The sequence below is a fragment of the Pseudophryne corroboree genome, chromosome 9, assembly GCF_028390025.1.
Source record: "Pseudophryne corroboree isolate aPseCor3 chromosome 9, aPseCor3.hap2, whole genome shotgun sequence".
NCBI classification, from domain to species: Eukaryota; Metazoa; Chordata; class Amphibia; order Anura; family Myobatrachidae; genus Pseudophryne; species Pseudophryne corroboree.
Genome location: NC_086452.1, coordinates 458,526,698 through 458,542,881, shown reverse-complemented (window position 1 = coordinate 458,542,881; position 16,184 = coordinate 458,526,698). Strand labels below are relative to the sequence as shown.

The window sequence follows — 16,184 nt, the reverse complement described above, 5'->3', positions numbered from 1 at the left end:
CGGCAGTGATGAGGGCATTCGTATTTTTTTGGAAGTCAAAGAAAAAAATTACGAATGAATACACCATCGGTCAAATACGCCTGTTATTTGGTAGAACTCGGTAATTTACTAAAAAGTGTAATTCACAAACACTGCCGGCAATAGCCAAACACTGCCGTGCAAAAATACAATTCGTAAAAAAAAGCTAAAATAAAACAGACCTGCTTTTTTTTACCGTGTTCTGAAAGGCATGCACGGATCCATGAGATCCGTGCATGTTTATCAGTGGGAAGGGGTTGGATTGTGTTAAATTTGCAGGAAAAAAATGCGTGGGGGCCCCCCCACTAAACAAAACCAGCCTCGGGCTCTTTGAGCCGGTCCTGGTTCACAAAATATGGGGGGAAAAATGACCGGGGTTCCCCCATATTTCATAAACCAGCACCGGGCTCTGCACCTGGTCCTGGTTCCAAAAATACGGGGGACAAAAAGCGTAGGGGTCCCACGTATTTTTGAAACCAGCACCGGGCTCCACTAGTCAGGTACATAATGCCACAGCCGGGGGACACTTTTATATTGGTCCCTGCGGCCCTGGCATTACATACCCAACTAGTCACCCCTGGCCGGGGTACCCTGGAGGAGTGGGAACCCCTTAAATCAAGGGGTCCCCCCCCTCCAGCCACCCAAGGGCAGGGGTGAAGCCCGAGGCTGTCCCCCCCATCCAAGGGCGGCGGATGGGGGGCTGATAGCCTTTTGTGAAAATGAGAAAATTGTTTTTAGTAGCAGTACTACAAGTCCCAGCAAGACGTTGCGGTCAGCGGTGAGGTTATTTTCGGTCAACCGCTGACCGCAAAGTTCCCACCATTGGCTACAATGGAGCGCATAGGCGCTACATTGTATCTGTGCCGTGTGCAGCCTGACAGACACTACAGGAGCACACAGCCACGACGTGGCGCTCCCTGATTGGCTGAAGGGACCCTCTTTGACAGGAGTCAGAGGGGGTCCTGGCAGTCGGAGAAAGGGGTCCCATGTGTAAACATGGGACCCCTTTCAGTGCTTGGTCGGGTTTCCGTTTTATTTTTTTGCCAAGTACGTGGATTATAAAAAGGAAAGAAGATACCCTGGATTATGTGAGTATAATTTTTTTCACAGGTACCCCTAGGATTCTACATGGAGAAGAGGACCGAGCCACGTGTGAACATAGGTAAGTATGTATGTATGGTGGTGTGCATGTATGTAATAAAATTTTACTTTCACGGTGTGTGTGTCCTGTTTTTTTGGGGGTATTTTTTTAGTAGTAGTACTACAGGTACCAGCGGGCCCGGTTTTCCACCGCATGCTGGTACTTGTGGTTCTCCAAGTACCAGCTTGCGGGGGAGGCTTGCTGGGACTTGTAGTACTGCTACTAAAAACAATATTCTCATTTTCACAAAAGGCTATCAGCCCACCATCCGCCGCCCTTGGATGGGGGGGACAGCCTCGGGCTTCACCCCTGGCCCTTGGGTGGCTGGAAAAGGGGACCCCTTGATTTAAGGGGTTCCCACTCCTCCAGGGTACCCCGGCCAGGGGTGACTAGTTGGGTATGTAATGCCAGGGCCGCAGGGACCAATATAAAAGTGTCCCCCAGCTGTGGCATTATGTACCTGACTAGTGGAGCCCGGTGCTGGTTTCATAAATACGGGGGACCCCTACGCTTTTTGTCCTCCGTATTTTTGGAACCAGGACCAGGCGCAGAGCCCGGTGCTGGTTTATGAAATATGGGGGAACCCCGGTCATTTCCCCCCCCCCATATTTTGTGAACCAGGACCGGCTCATAGAGCCCGAGGCTGGTTTTGTTTAGGGGGGGGGGGACCCCACGCATTTTTTTGGGGGATTTTTAACAATGTTCTTTTTTTTACGAAAGGTGCACAATGAAGCCCAGCACGGATCTCACAGATCCGGCCGAGATTCATTGTGTTAATGTCGGCAGTGTTTTACAATTCACTCCCGTAAAACACTGCCAAAAAATACGAATGACATCGACATCGGAAAATTCGAAAATGCAGAATACGACAGCTTAGTAAATTAGTCGTAATAAATTCAAAAAGTTGCAATTTTACACTTTCGATGTCATTCGTGTTTGAACTTTAACCTCATTCGGAAAAATATGAATTTTAGTAAATTTACCCCATAGTCTAACAATCTGCAGAATATAGAGTCCAGTGTGGACCTGACTCAGGGTCCAGAAACTAATTATAGGCTAGACACGGTGGCGGTTCTAGGGGTGGCCGAGCAGGGCAACAGCCCGGAGCGAGGCGGTCTAAGGGCGCAGCCACAGTCACCCCACCTGCACCCACCCACTCTCGCCTGCTGCCAGCCTATGTCCTGTCCACAGTCACCGTCCCTGCTGTCCGGGAGCAGGAAGAGGATGGCTGAGATCTCCCTATGGCCCAGCTCCCTTCTATCTGCAATGCACTTATAATACCTTCTGTAAAAAGTATTTAATACATGTCCCCACTGCAGTAGGTCAGTGGCCATTTTCTTGTATACTAGTCCGGCAGCAATATGTTCCCTGGCCGTTTAGTTAGGTTTGGAGTGGCGGCCATTTCCCCTTGGTCTGAGCTCTGCCTTCCTTCTATCATTCCCACAAGGAAGCAGAAGAACAGAAAGCATCAGTTGCTGTATCTGTCAGCAGGTAACAATGATATTATTATTACTAGGTGCTTCATCGCGCCCTACGGGCGCTCTTCACACCGTCGCAAGGGGCTACGCCCCCTTAACCCTTGCATGCCTTTCTGGGGTTTAATATTTGTATTATATGGAGTATTACCTGCATTCCTTTGTTAGTGGTTAAATATTGCACAATGAAAGGGCGTGCAATGGTGAAGGAGGCGCAGCCCCTTGCGACGGCGTGAACAGCACCTGCAGGGCACGATGTACAGAATGTAGCGGGTGCGGGGGGGACTGCGGATGGTGTCTGTAGATGCTGCGGGTGGAGGGGAGGCAGAAGTGGGGGTGGGGCCCGGATGGGGAAGGTTCGGGAGGTGCTGCGCGTGGGGGAGGGGCAGAGGAGTGGGAGATGCAGATGGGGGAGGGGTCCGGAGGCACTGCAGGTGGGGGAGGGGCAGGGGTGCCACGGGTGGGAGAGGGGCAGGTGTGGGGATGTTGTGGATGGGTGAAGGGTTCCGGAGGTGCTGTGGGATGGGTGTGCCGGGGGTTGGGTAGGGGACCGCAGGCACCATGGGTAGGGTAGGGGCAGGTACGGGTGTTGCGGCGGATGGGAAAGGAGGTCCGGAGGTGCTGCAGGTGGTGGAGGGGCAGGTGCGGGGGTGCCATTGGTGGGGGAGGGGTGGGTGAGGGGGGGACCGCTGATGGAGGAGGGTGTCTGCAGATGCTGCGGGTGGAGGGGGGCAGGTGTGGGGGGAGACGTATAAGGGGGGTGAATGGTGGAAGGGGCCTGGAGGTGCTGTGGGTGGTGAAGGGGTGGAGGAGTGGGAGCCACGGGTGGTGTAGGGGGTCTGGAGGCACAGCATGTGGGGGAGGGGTGGAGTGCCGCATGTGGTGGAGGGGAAGGTGCGGAGGTGTAGTGCATTGGGGAGAGTTCTGGAGGCGCTGCGGGTACTGTACATGCCATAAAAGGTAGTTGGAGGGTATGCAGTAACAGGGCCAGGACAGGGGTGACAGGGTCAGTACAGGGTTGACGGGGCCAGGACAGGGGTGACGGTGCCAGGACAGGGGTGACGGGGCCAGGACAGGGGTGACGGGGCCAGGACAGGGGTGACAGGGCCAGGACAGAAATTATAGGGACAGGATAGGGGTGACAGGGCCAGGTTAGGGGCGGCAGGACCAGGACAGGGGTGACGGGGCCAGTATAGGGTTGACAGGGCAAGCACAGGGGTGACAGGGCCAGGATAGGGGTAACAGGGCCAGCATAAGGGTGACGGGGCCAGGATAAGGGTGACAGGGCCAGGATAAGGGTGAAAGGGCCAGAATAAGGGTGGCAGGGCAAGGCCAGGGGTGACAGGGACATGACAGAACACAGGGCACGGGAGAGATTGGTATTAGGGACAAAACAGTGGTGACAGACAGATGTGTCTTACCGGAGTCACTGCTGCTGGCTGCTGCTGTTCCATTCCAACCTTTTTGGATCTGCTGCTGCTGGAGACTTGGCATGGCTGACTCTCTCAGGCTGGAGTCCTGCTTTCTCTGCCAGTCCGCATCCCTCCCCCCCCCCTCAGTCACACACCGCAGACCTCGCGCAGCTGCCGGGCACTGTGGTAAGGTGAGACTGGAAATGACTGGTTAGCCCCCAGGAGATGCTGCTGCTGGAGGGAGGAGGGGGTCATAGCATGCACGTGGCGCGGACCTCCCGGCTTCCGGGCACTGTGGTAAGGGGAGACTGGGAGTGACTGGTTAGCCCCCAGGAGACGCTGCGGCTGGAGAGAGGAGTGGGTCAGAGCCTGCAAGCAGCTCGGATTTCTGCAGCGCTACCCGCCAGCTAAAGTGTGTGAATGAGCTGGGCGCACTCCACTGCGGGTGGCAGCGCTGCAGCTAGCGGTGGGGTTGCCGGGGCTGGAGATAACAGAGGCAGTATGGAACCTGCACAGCGGCAGGTGCCCCACTAAACTGCAGCTAAGAAGCGTGGAGTGTGTCAGAAAGTGACGCTCCTCCGCACCAGAGAGACCCTGCTGAGTATGCCGATGTGGGGGGTCAAGCACACAGTGAGCCGGTGCCCGTCTGTCTGTACGGCATACCCCCTCACACACCCCCATACCTCCCAACTGTCCCGATTTTCGCGGGACAGTCTCATATTTGGGGTCTGTCCCACTGTCCCACCCGCGGGTCGCAGTGTCCGGCGGTGGGGGGGGGGGGGCAGTTGGAAAGCTCCTGTACTCGCTGTTCTGCTTAGCAGAGCAGCGGTGAATAGTGGAGACAGAGGGAGAGGGGGCATCAGGGGGTACGGATTACGGGGGGGGGTTCCAGCAGCAGAGTCGGATTAAGGGGGGGGGGGCAGGGGATACGTACCGTTGGCCCCACAGTTTTTGGGGGCCCCCCGGCTGGAGTAGCTCTGTCCCAGCTCAGAAGCTCCCCCCGTCCTGCCAGCAACAGCGGCAGCATTGTGCTACAGTCAGCACACGCTGCTGCATATTGGCAGGTCTGTGGTGTTGCAGGGAGGCAGCAGTCTCCCTGCTTTCTTCTCCCTGTGCGGGTGTGTAGGGGGAGCGACCACGTCCTCTGGATTTAGCCCTAGCTGAGGGGCCAAAATCCCATAAAAAAAATAAAAATAAAAACCGGAATTTGCATAAGGGGCGTGGCCGCGCGGGCCGCGATTAGGCCACGCCCCCAACCCACAGCAGGCACAGCAATGAGATAGGGCTCCACTGTCTCAAGTGCCCTGTGCCCCCCGGACTCATAATCAGCCCCTGGGGGCATGCCAGCAGCTCACAGAGCGCTGGGCAAGTCCCCTCACTGACGAAAACGGGGGCCCTCCCGTGAAGCCACGCTCCCTTTTCGCCGAGTGTGTTTCCCTCCTTCTGCCTGGAGAAAGCTCCTGCAGAAAGCTGGGAGGTATGCAGCCCTGCCTGTGCCATGCCCAATGCCCATGCTATCTGCTTCTGCTCCTAGTCTCCTGTAGATTTGGCCAGATCTCTGTGACTCATTTGAATAACTCCGCCCACTGTTGTGACTCCGCCCAGCGTTAGCAAATGAATCACAAGGTCACAGAATAGGGCTATTATATAGGACACAGGTTCTCAAACTCGGTCCTCAGGACCCCACACAGTGCATGTTTTGCAGGTCACCTGTAGATTTTTTAAATGTGACAGTTGGTGATACACAGTGCAGCTGCTGGGTGACATGGAAAACGTGAACTGTGTGGGGTCCTGAGGACCGAGTTTGAGAACCACTGATATAGGAGATTATTATTATTATTATTATTATTATTATTATTATCAGTGCCGTAACTAGGCATTTTAGCGCTGTGTGCAAGAAACGACAGTGGCGCCCCCCATGTAAGATAGGGGCAGTGCGCGCCGTAGGCGTGAATTTTTTATAGGGGCGTGGCTTCACGGGGAAGGGGCGTGGCCACAAAATAATAGCAATTCATACTACGGTGCACAGTAGTCTACATTATTCAAATTACGCTGCACAGTAGCACCACTACACCAGGTAGAGCCCCTTTTATACATTACAGCAGACAGCGTCACCCTTTTTACACATTACAGCAGACAGTCCCCCTTTTTACACATTGCGACAGCCAGTCCCCCTTTTTACACACTGCGGCAGCCAGGCCCCCTTTTTACACATTGCGGCAGCCAGTCCCCCTTTTTACACATTGCGGCAGCCAGGCCCCTTTTGTCCCCCTTTTTACACATTGCGGCAGCCAGTCCCCCTTTTTACACATTGCGGCAGCCAGTCCCCCTTTTTACACATTGCGGCAGCCAGGCCCCCTTTTTCCACATTGCGGCAGCCATCCCCCTTTTTACACATTGCGGCAGACGGTGACCCCGAGAGAGAGAGAGAGAAAGAGAGATATACTTACCATCTCCCTGCTGGCAGTCAGGCTCCTCGTGCAGCTCCCTCGGTGCAGGCAGTGAGGTGAGAAGGAGGAGGAGGGAGGGGGAGCAGGAAGCCGCAGCAGCGCTATGTCATTGGTAGTAAGCGCCGCTGCAGCATCCCCCTCTCCTTCCGTATTGGCTGCCCGGCGCTGCTGTGGATGCTGGGATGGAGGAACCGCATCCCAGCATCCACAGCAGCGCCGGGCAGCCAATACAGAAGGAGAGGGGGATGCTGCAGCGGCGCTTACTACCAATAACATAGCGCTGCTGCGGCTCCCTGCTCCCCCTCCCTCCTCCTCCTTCTCCGCTGCCCGGCGCTGGTCCTCTTCTCCCTCCACAGCGCGGCGCACGGCGCACACAGCACACAGCAGAGGCGGCATGTAATGAGTCAATTTGACTCATTACATGCCGCTGGCCGTGCGCCCTTAGGGCAACTGCGCTGTGTGCCAAGCCCACTTGGCACACACGTAGTTACGGCCCTGATTATTATTATTCTATAGGCTGAGCAGGCTCTGGTGTAAGGTTGCTGTACTACAAAACCGGATCAGGCACTGCATAGTGCATACCCTCCAACATTGTACACGTAAAAACCGGTACAATCAAGGAAAGGGGGCGTGGCCGCGGGTAAAGGGAGTGTGGCCACGCCCCCTTTCCTATACTTTCAATGGAGATGCAGTGAGTCAAAAATCGGTACAAAGCCCTTTTTGGCCGGTACAGACCTTAAAAAAACGGTACTGTACCGGCCAAAAAGGTACAGTTGGAGGGTCTGGCACTGATGTCTTGTTATAGCATACCTCCCAACATGACCCTCTCCAGGAGGAACAGAATGTTCTGCTCCTGGACTTACCTCTTAATTTATGATTGCTATCACCTGTGATGAAACACCTTTCTCATCCGTTAACCTGTTCAAAACAGGTGCCGGCAATAATATATTGAGAGAAAAGTCCAGGAGCAGAGCATTGTGTCCCTCCTGGAGTGGGTCATGTTGGGAGGTATGATTATAGTACAGCCGGAGAAGACTTTGGTGCAGCATGGGTTACACTGTAGTGTCCTATTACTATAATACAGGGGGTGCAGACTCCATTGTTACTATAATACATGTGGCTACCTACTAATCAGGGAAAACGGCTGTGTTAGCACGCTTGCTCAGAGAGTGACGCTGGCCTGCTGCAGTGTTGGTTTTTATTTTTATTTTTTTATTGAATAAGTAAATAGTTAAATACAGCTACTTCCATAATGGCTCTACTGTGGTGTAACATATACAAGAGGCTCTACTATGGCATAATGTGTATAAGCGCCTTTACTGTGGTGCATTATGCTTATTGGCTCTACCATGTGTCATAACGTGTATGAGGGGCACTACTGTGTGGCGTAACGTGTATAAGGGGCTTTAATTTGTGGCGTAACGTGTATAAGGGGCACTACTGTCTGGTGTACTGAGAATAACGGACACTACTGTGTGGTGTAATGTGAATTAGTACTTTTCTGGCCCACACCTCTTCCCCATGAAGCCATCTCCAGGTAAACTCTGTAGACAGTAACCAATGGCTACGATGGTCCTGTGAAGATGGAATTTAAGGGTGCTGCTTTTGCGATCGAAAAAGGGGTATCGCAGCAGACATTTCCGATATCTTAATATTTGCGGGTACAACACGTAAACATGTAAACGGGGCGTTAGGGTTAGTCGTCCGTTGCTGTTAGGTAAAAAAAAGCAAGAAAGGACTTTCTCCGATATTGTTCAGTTTAGTGAAAGCGACGATTCCCTCTTTGTATTCTCATCCACGGCCGATGTTACAGCAGTTAGAGTAATTATTATAATATTCACGAAGGCGACTCCGCACACAGAGAACTCGCAGAGCATCAGTCATTACCAGATTGCTGCTCTTATTAATTCTCAAGATTTCATCTCATTCCATTACCCTTATCTCATTGGCTCAGAAGCGGCTTTGCGCAAACAGCTGTGCATAGGCTGCAAGTATAGGGTTAAAGTCAAGACCCCTTCACCACATGAAATCTAATTTACAGCATGTTTATGCACAAGCTTCGGGAAGTTATCAGAAAACATAATAACCGCGTTCAGTCAGTCTGTGATTCATTCAGATTTAGAGCCTGAAATGGGGACACGCTCACACTCTATCTACACTGGTGTATTTATAATGGGTGCAGTGTGTGCGGTGCATACGGGCCCCCGGGGTACAGTGGGGCCCACACCCTGCACCCATTATCCCGCGGCAAAGCAGCATTGCTCCAGAAATCACTGGGAAAATGGTGTGGTGCCATTTTCCCAGTCTTTTTGCACATGTGCAGTAGGAAAATCACTGGGAAAATGGCCACAGCGCCATTTTCCCAGAGATCTGCACATACGCTCTAGACTATGGGACACCACTAGGGACCCTAGAGCCCAGAGTCACAGCGCCGCCACCGGTTAGAGAGGAGAAGGCCTCCTCCTCTCTAGATACGCCCGTCTATCCATCCATCTATTCATCCATCCATCTCATACTTGCCTACACTTCCAGAACGGCCGTGCGGCTCCCAAATCTCGGATGGTGCTTGCAGCTACCCATTTCCAGTAAAGTGGGTGGTACGGTGGCAATGGCATTCACACTGAATCACTGCATGGAAGCAACATCCCCAGTTTTACAATGGCGGTTTCCTCAGCAGTATATAGCGGGGCTGGGGCAGCACCTCGCCCCTCACACTATCCACTTATGCCGTGCCACGGCTCCCGCTGTGCCGACCTGGCTCCCCCCTCATATCCATCTATCTGTCTCTCTCACATACCTATCTATCGTCCAAACGTTTGCAGTAAAATGGAGGTGTGCCCTCACAATTTAGGCATGTGGCCAGATCTGTGTATGGCCTGGCGTGACTGAGGGGTCTATTCCTGAATCAGTGAAAAGAGTGGGGAAGTGAGCCAGTGGAGAAGTTGCCCATGGCAACCAATCAGTGATGAGGTAACATTTAAAAATTGCATTCTATAAAATTATACAGAGCAGCTGATTGGTTGCCATGGGCAACTTCTCCACAATTATTATTAACTAGGTGCTTCATCGCGCCCTACGGGCGCTCTTCACACCGTTGCAAGGGGCTACGCCCCCTTAACCCTTGCATGCCTTTCTGGGGTTCAATATTTGTATTATATGGAGTATTACCTGCATTCCTTTGTTAGTGGTTAAATATTGCACAATGAAAGGGCGTGCGATGGTGACGGAGGCGCAGCCCCTTGCGACGGCGTGAACAGCACCTGCAGGGCCCGATGTACAGAATGTAGCGGGTGCGGGGGGGACTGCGGATGGTGTCTGTAGATGCTGCGGGTGGAGGGGAGGCAGAAGTGGGGGTGGGGCCCGGATGGGGAAGGTTCGGGAGGTGCTGCGCGTGGGGGAGGGGTAGAGGAGTGGGGGATGCAGATGGGGGAGGGGTCCGGAGGCACTGAAGGTGGGGGAGGGGCAGGGGTGCCACGGGTGGGAGAGGGGCAGGTGTGGGGATGTTGTGGATGGATGAAGGGTTCCGGAGGTGCTGTGGGATGGGAAGGGACGGGAGTGCCGGGGGTGGGGTAGGGGACCGCAGGCACCATGGGTAGGGTAGGGGCAGGTACGGGTGTTGCGGCGGATGGGAAAGGAGGTCCGGAGGTGCTGCAGGTGGTGGAGGGGCAGGTGCGGGGGTGCCATTGGTGGGGGAGGGGTGGGGGAGGGGGGGACCGCTGATGGAGGAGGGTGTCTGCAGATGCTGCGGGTGGAGGGGGGCAGGTGTGGGGGGAGACATATAAGATATAAGGGGGGTGAATGGTGGAAGGGGCCTGGAGGTGCTGTGGGTGGTGAAGGGGTGGAGGAGTGGGAGCCACGGGTGGTGTAGGGGGTCTGGAGGCACAGCATGTGGGGGAGGGGTGGAGTGCCGCATGTGGTGGAGGGGAAGGTGCGGAGGTGTGGTGCATTGGGGAGAGGTCTGGAGGCGCTGCGGGTACTGTATATGCCATAAAAGGTAGTTGGAGGGTATGCAGTAACAGGGCCAGGACAGGGGTGACAGGGTCAGTACAGGGTTGACGGGGCCAGGACAGGGGTGACAGGGTCAGAACAGGGGTGACGGTGCCAGGACAGGGGTGACGGGGCCAGGACAGGGGTGACGGGGCCAGGACAGGGGTGACGGGGCCAGGACAGAAATGATAGGGACAGGATAAGGGTGACAGGGCCAGGATAAGGGTGAAAGGGCCAGGATAAGGGTGGCAGGGCAAGGCCAGGGGTGACAGGGACATGACAGAACACAGGGCAAGGGAGAGATTGGTATTAGGGACAAAACAGTGGTGACAGACAGATGTGTCTTACCGGAGTCACTGCTGCTGGCTGCTGCTGTTCCACTCCAACCTGTTGGGATCTGCTGCTGCTGGAGACTTGGCATGGCTGACTCTCTCAGGCTGGATTCCTGCTTCCTCTGCCCGTCCGCATCCCTCCCCCCCCTCCTCAGTCACACACCGCAGACCTTGCGCAGCTGCCGGGCACTGTGGTAAGGTGAGACTGGAAATGACTGGTTAGCCCCCAGGAGATGCTGCGGCTGGAGGGAGGAGGGGGTCATAGCATGCACGTGGCGCGGACCTCACGGCTTCCGGGCACTGTGGTAAGGGGAGACTGGGAGTGACTGGTTAGCTCCCAGGAGACGCTGCGGCTGGAGGGAGGAGTGGGTCAGAGCCTGCAAGCAGCTCGGATTTCTGTAGCGCTACCCGCCAGCTAAAGTGTGTGAAGGAGCTGGGCGCACTCCACTGCGGGTGGCAGCGCTGCAGCTAGCGGTGGGGTTGCCGGGGCTGGAGATAACAGAGGCAGTATGGAACCTGCACAGCGGCAGGTGCCTCACTAAACTGCAGCTAAGAAGTGTGGAGTGTGCTAGAAAGTGACGCTCCTCCGCACCAGAGAGACCCTGCTGAGTATGCCGATGTGGGGGGTCAAGCACACAGTGAGCCGGTGCCCGTCTGTCTGTACGGCATACTCCCTCACACACCCCCATACCTCCCAAATGTCCCGATTTTCGCGGGACAGTCCCATTTTTTGGGGTCTGTCCCGCTGTCCCACCCGCGGGTCGCAGTGTCCGGCGGTGGGGGGGGGGGGGGGGGGGGGCAGTTGGAAAGCTCCTGTACTCGCTGTTCTGCTTAGCAGAGCAGCGGTGAATAGTGGAGACAGAGGGAGAGGGGGCATCAGGGGGTACGGATTAATGGGGGGTCCAGCAGCAGAGCCGGATTAAGGTGGGGGGGGGGCAGGGGATACGTACCGTTGGCCCCACAGTTTTAGGGGGCCCCTCCGGCTGGAGTAGCTCTGTTCCAGCTCAGAAGCTCCCCCCCCCCGTCCTGCCAGCAACAGCGGCAGCATTTGTGCTACAGTCAGCACACTCTGCTGCATATTGGCAGGTCTGTGGTGTTGCAGGGAGGCAGCAGCCTCCCTGCTTTCTTCTCCCTGTGCGGGTGTGTAGGGGGGAGCGACCACCTTCTCTGGATTTAGCCCTAGCTGAGGGGCCAAAATCCCATCAAAAAAATAAAAATAGAAATTTGCATAAGGGGGCGTGGCCACGCGGGCCGCGATTAGGCCACGCCCCTAACCCACAGCAGGCACAGCAATGAGATAGGGCTCCCCTGTCACAAGTGCCCTGGGCCCCCCGGACTCATAATCAGCCCCTGGGAGCATGCCAGCAGCTCACAGAGCGCTGGGCATGCCCCCTCACTGACGAAAACGGGGCCCTCCCATGAAGCCACGCCCCCTTTTTGCCGAGTGTGTTTCCCTCCTTCTGCCTGGAGAAAGCTCCTGCAGAAAGCTGGGAGGTATGCAGCCCTGTCTGTGACATGCCCAATGTCCATGCTATCTGCTTCTGCTCCTAGTCTCCTGTAGATTTGGCCAGATCTCTGTGACTCATTTGACTAACTCCGCCCAGTATTGTAACTCCGCCCAGCGTTAGCAAATGAATCACAAGGTCACAGAATAAGGCTATTATATAGGAGATTTCATACAGAAGTGACACGGCGTGCATGCGCCGATGGGGACGGGGTTACGGGGACAGAGGATAAAGATATATCAGGAGTAATGCGTCCCTTCATCTACACAACTTCCAAATACACTAATATAGCAACCAGGGTGTCAGGGTACAGCGTGTGTGACAATGAGGGGCTTAGTGCAAGAATGTGGGGTAACAGCGAAAGGTTTAATAACTACAGAATATACGCTACAGAGGCTGCATCAGAGCTTAAATGTAAATGCACAAATGATTCATATTTTCAAGCATATACTGTACATATTAATTATATGGAATCCCCCCGCCCAACACCCCACCCCGTTTACACGGGCTTCCACCAGATGCTCAAGATTCCTCTCACAGTCCAGAAATAACACCGGCCGGCTAAAGTTAGCGTGGGTGGTAGAGAATTAGACTGGAAGCTCCACTGGGGCAGGGATTGATGTGAAAGATGAAGCATCCTACGTTTAGCGCTACGTGATACGTGTGCTCTATATAGACACAGGGTAAAAATAAAAGGTTAATAATATCCTACGTACGATGACTCCATACAGAGGCACACTAATATCAGCTCAAATAAACGTGTAACACACCAGTCAGATGTGAGGCCTGGTCTCTGCAAAATACATGATCGTTTTCATGCTGACTCATGTTACTACTATTGGCTGAAGGATTTAAAGGTTTTGAAATAACCCAAAGAGCTTACAGTCTGTTTTGACTAGAACAAACGGCACAGGACGAGTGCAGCCTCGCTGCGTCACTTTGGGACTATTTCATGTTGCAAATGCAACACATCGGCCGACTATACGCAAGAACGAGGAACATCGACTGCTAGGGTAGCCTTATGGTCATGCAGATTGGCCGCGGCAGTAGCGAGGCTGGCGCCATGTTTCTCTATGTTCATGACTGCAACTGATGGCAGATACACGCCCCGAAAACGGCCGTGTCATGCTTGCGTTTTTGCTACTATTCCCCGGCCCTTCCCGTCAATCAGTCTACGATAAAAAATTTTAGTGCGAGGACGATCACAAAAGACACTTTGGGCGGGATATACTACAGGGAAAATGCGATAAAACCCCCGTTTTCGGGGTTTTATTGCATTTTCGTATGTACTAACAGCCGACTGCTGCGTTTTCACTGCACAGGGTATCACCATCTTTGGATGGCGATAACCTATAGAAGCCTATGGGCTTCTTATTGCCAGCAACCGCAACCCGCCGCAGAAGCCGACACCCTCCCCCCCCCCCCTCCCTATGGCATACCTTCCTCCAGGAAGCCTGGACCCGGACAGTAATCTCCTTCTCCTCCTAGTAACGCAGCCGGAGGTCCTTCCGGCTGCAGGGGGGAGGAAGAAGCGCCGGGGATAGCCTTCTGCCTGCTTCCCAGGGAGCAGGTGAAGAGCCCAGGGATTGTGATATTGATCGCATATATCAACATCGCTGCAATCGGCAGCGAGGGCGACGATGTATGTTAATACATCCCGCCTTTTGAAACCTGCGCAGTGCAATCCCTACGCATGCGCAGTCTGTAGATGATCGCTCACTTGCGAGAACATCGGCGATTGCGTGCAAACATGAATGAGGCCCTTTATGTGCAGAACTGCAGCAAATATTCACTAAGGGGCTTCTTCAATGCCTATTGGATCTTCTCCGACAGAGAGGATCCGACAATGCAGTATTCAATTTGCCGGCATTTCCGACAGGTTTTGCCCGTTTTCGACAATGCTGATCCGACTTTTTTTTAAGTCAAATCAGCATTGTCGAAAATGGGCCAAAAACCTGTCGGAAATGGCCACAAATTCGACAAAATACGTGGATCCGTGGCAAGTCGGAAAAATGGCAACTCAGTTGAATAGGTTGAATCCTGATTAAACCTAAAAAAGTCGGAAACTGCCGTCTTTCTGACTTGACGGAAATCCTGACTGGAATTGAATATTTCCCTGGAAACACCTCTGTAAAATCAGTCTGCACCGTCAGTACATCCACTGGAGGTTAGTAAATTCATCAATTTAGCAGCCTTCGTATTTATTAAAATATAATTGTGTTAAAATATCCTTTTTCGGGAGGGAACCCTGCAAAATGCAAGCAGCCCGTTACTGATAGCAACAGCAACCCCCGTGGGGGATGGTATATTGGGAAATTTACCAAGCTCCAGATGCCTCTATGGGCTACCTATCGCAGATTTTACCAGGAGATAGCCGCTCATGAATGCGCTGTCTTATGGCTGTACACGTGCAAAATGCCGCCAGGGACCCCCAGCTTATATTAAGGTGATCGCTAATGCCATTACTTTACATTACAGATTGCCGGGAAAGGCTTCTATAGGTCCCCCTGTCCCTGCATGTGGGGGACATTTACTAAGCAGTGATAAGAGCGGAGAAGTGAGCCAGTGGAGAAGTTGCCCATGGCAACCAATCAGCACTGAAGTAACATCTATAATTTGCATACTATAAAATTATACAGAGCTGCTGATTGGTTGATGGGGAAATTTCTCCACTGGCTCACTTCTCCACTCTTATCACTGCTTAGTAAATGGCCCCCTTTAATGCATAAATCTGTTGTTCTCTGTCTTCATGTCTTAGGCCTAGATTTATCAAGCCTTGGAGAGTGATAAATGACACGGTGATAAAGTACCGACCAATCAGCTCCTGACTGCCATGTTACAGGCTGTGTTTGAAAAATGACAGTTAGGAGCTGATTGGTTTGAACTTTATCATTCTCCAACCTGGCCTGTGGCTGATTCCTAGGGCCTGGGGGCCAGACCACCAGCCATGATATAGTCCAACTCCAACTGTCCAATGCAAACGATTGCAGCCACGGAGATCCTGCTCCAACTGTGTCTCCCTATAATACCGGGTGCAATTGTGAAGCAAGCAGAAGTCTGATGCTGCAAAGTTGCATTAGTGCTGGGGGTCTGCACCGTTGCAGCGACAAGTGGAATAAGACAAGTCCATAGGACTAGGCCTGACGTGTATAGTGCTGCGCAGCTACCTCTAGGTTGGTAATGATGACATAAGTGGTCTGCAGGTGAAAATTGGACTTAATTAATGATATTTTTAGGTTAATGAATGCAGCAGCCAGACCCAGGGCACACAACACGCCAGGAATGTATAAATATTAATATACCCAATTATTCAATGAATGCTAATCATCCTTAAACTGACCACTAATACAAGCAAATACGCCAGACCTTGATGACATCTTCATTAATCCGCTTGGGGTCTCTGTCCACCAGGTCGATTTCTTTGGTGAGAATGTCCTTGGAGATGCGGTCTTCATAGTACGACTGTTCCTCAGCCATGACTTACCCCACAGGCACCGTGCAGCCAGTCACTGCCCCTTGCGTGTGGGTTCTGGAGTCGTAGAGGTGTCTGCTGGCCGGGGGTGGCTGAGTCTTGGTGGTATGTCTCTGACAGCTGAACCCTCTCTGGAAGCCAGAGGACAGCTGCATGACAGAGCCAGCTCGCTGGCAATCTGACTGCACGACATTTCTCAGCTGAAACCGAGCCCCTGGATCACTTTAGGACACGCAGATAATAGGCGGTGGGGGACATTTGTGAGGATGCACTAAACATAAAATGTGCCGTAACCCAGGGTAACCAATGCTTTTTTTTTTTTTGCATAAACTTGTCATTGGACATTTTCCATACACTCACAATACTCTAAGTGGTAATGTCATAGTTTGTGT

At 53.3% G+C, this 16,184-nt stretch overlaps 1 protein-coding gene across 1 annotated transcript in view; it reads right to left on the bottom strand.

Annotated features, from left to right (window-relative positions):
• Positions 1 to 15,914, bottom strand: part of CAV3 (caveolin 3) — a 29,922-nt gene extending 14,008 nt beyond the window's left edge. Inside the window, exon 1 of the mRNA XM_063938854.1 lies at positions 15,687 to 15,914. Coding sequence (XP_063794924.1) covers positions 15,687 to 15,797 — 111 coding nt within the window. The 5' untranslated portion in view covers positions 15,798 to 15,914. The remainder of the gene's footprint in view (positions 1 to 15,686) is intronic.
• Positions 15,915 to 16,184: the final 270 nt, after the last annotated feature.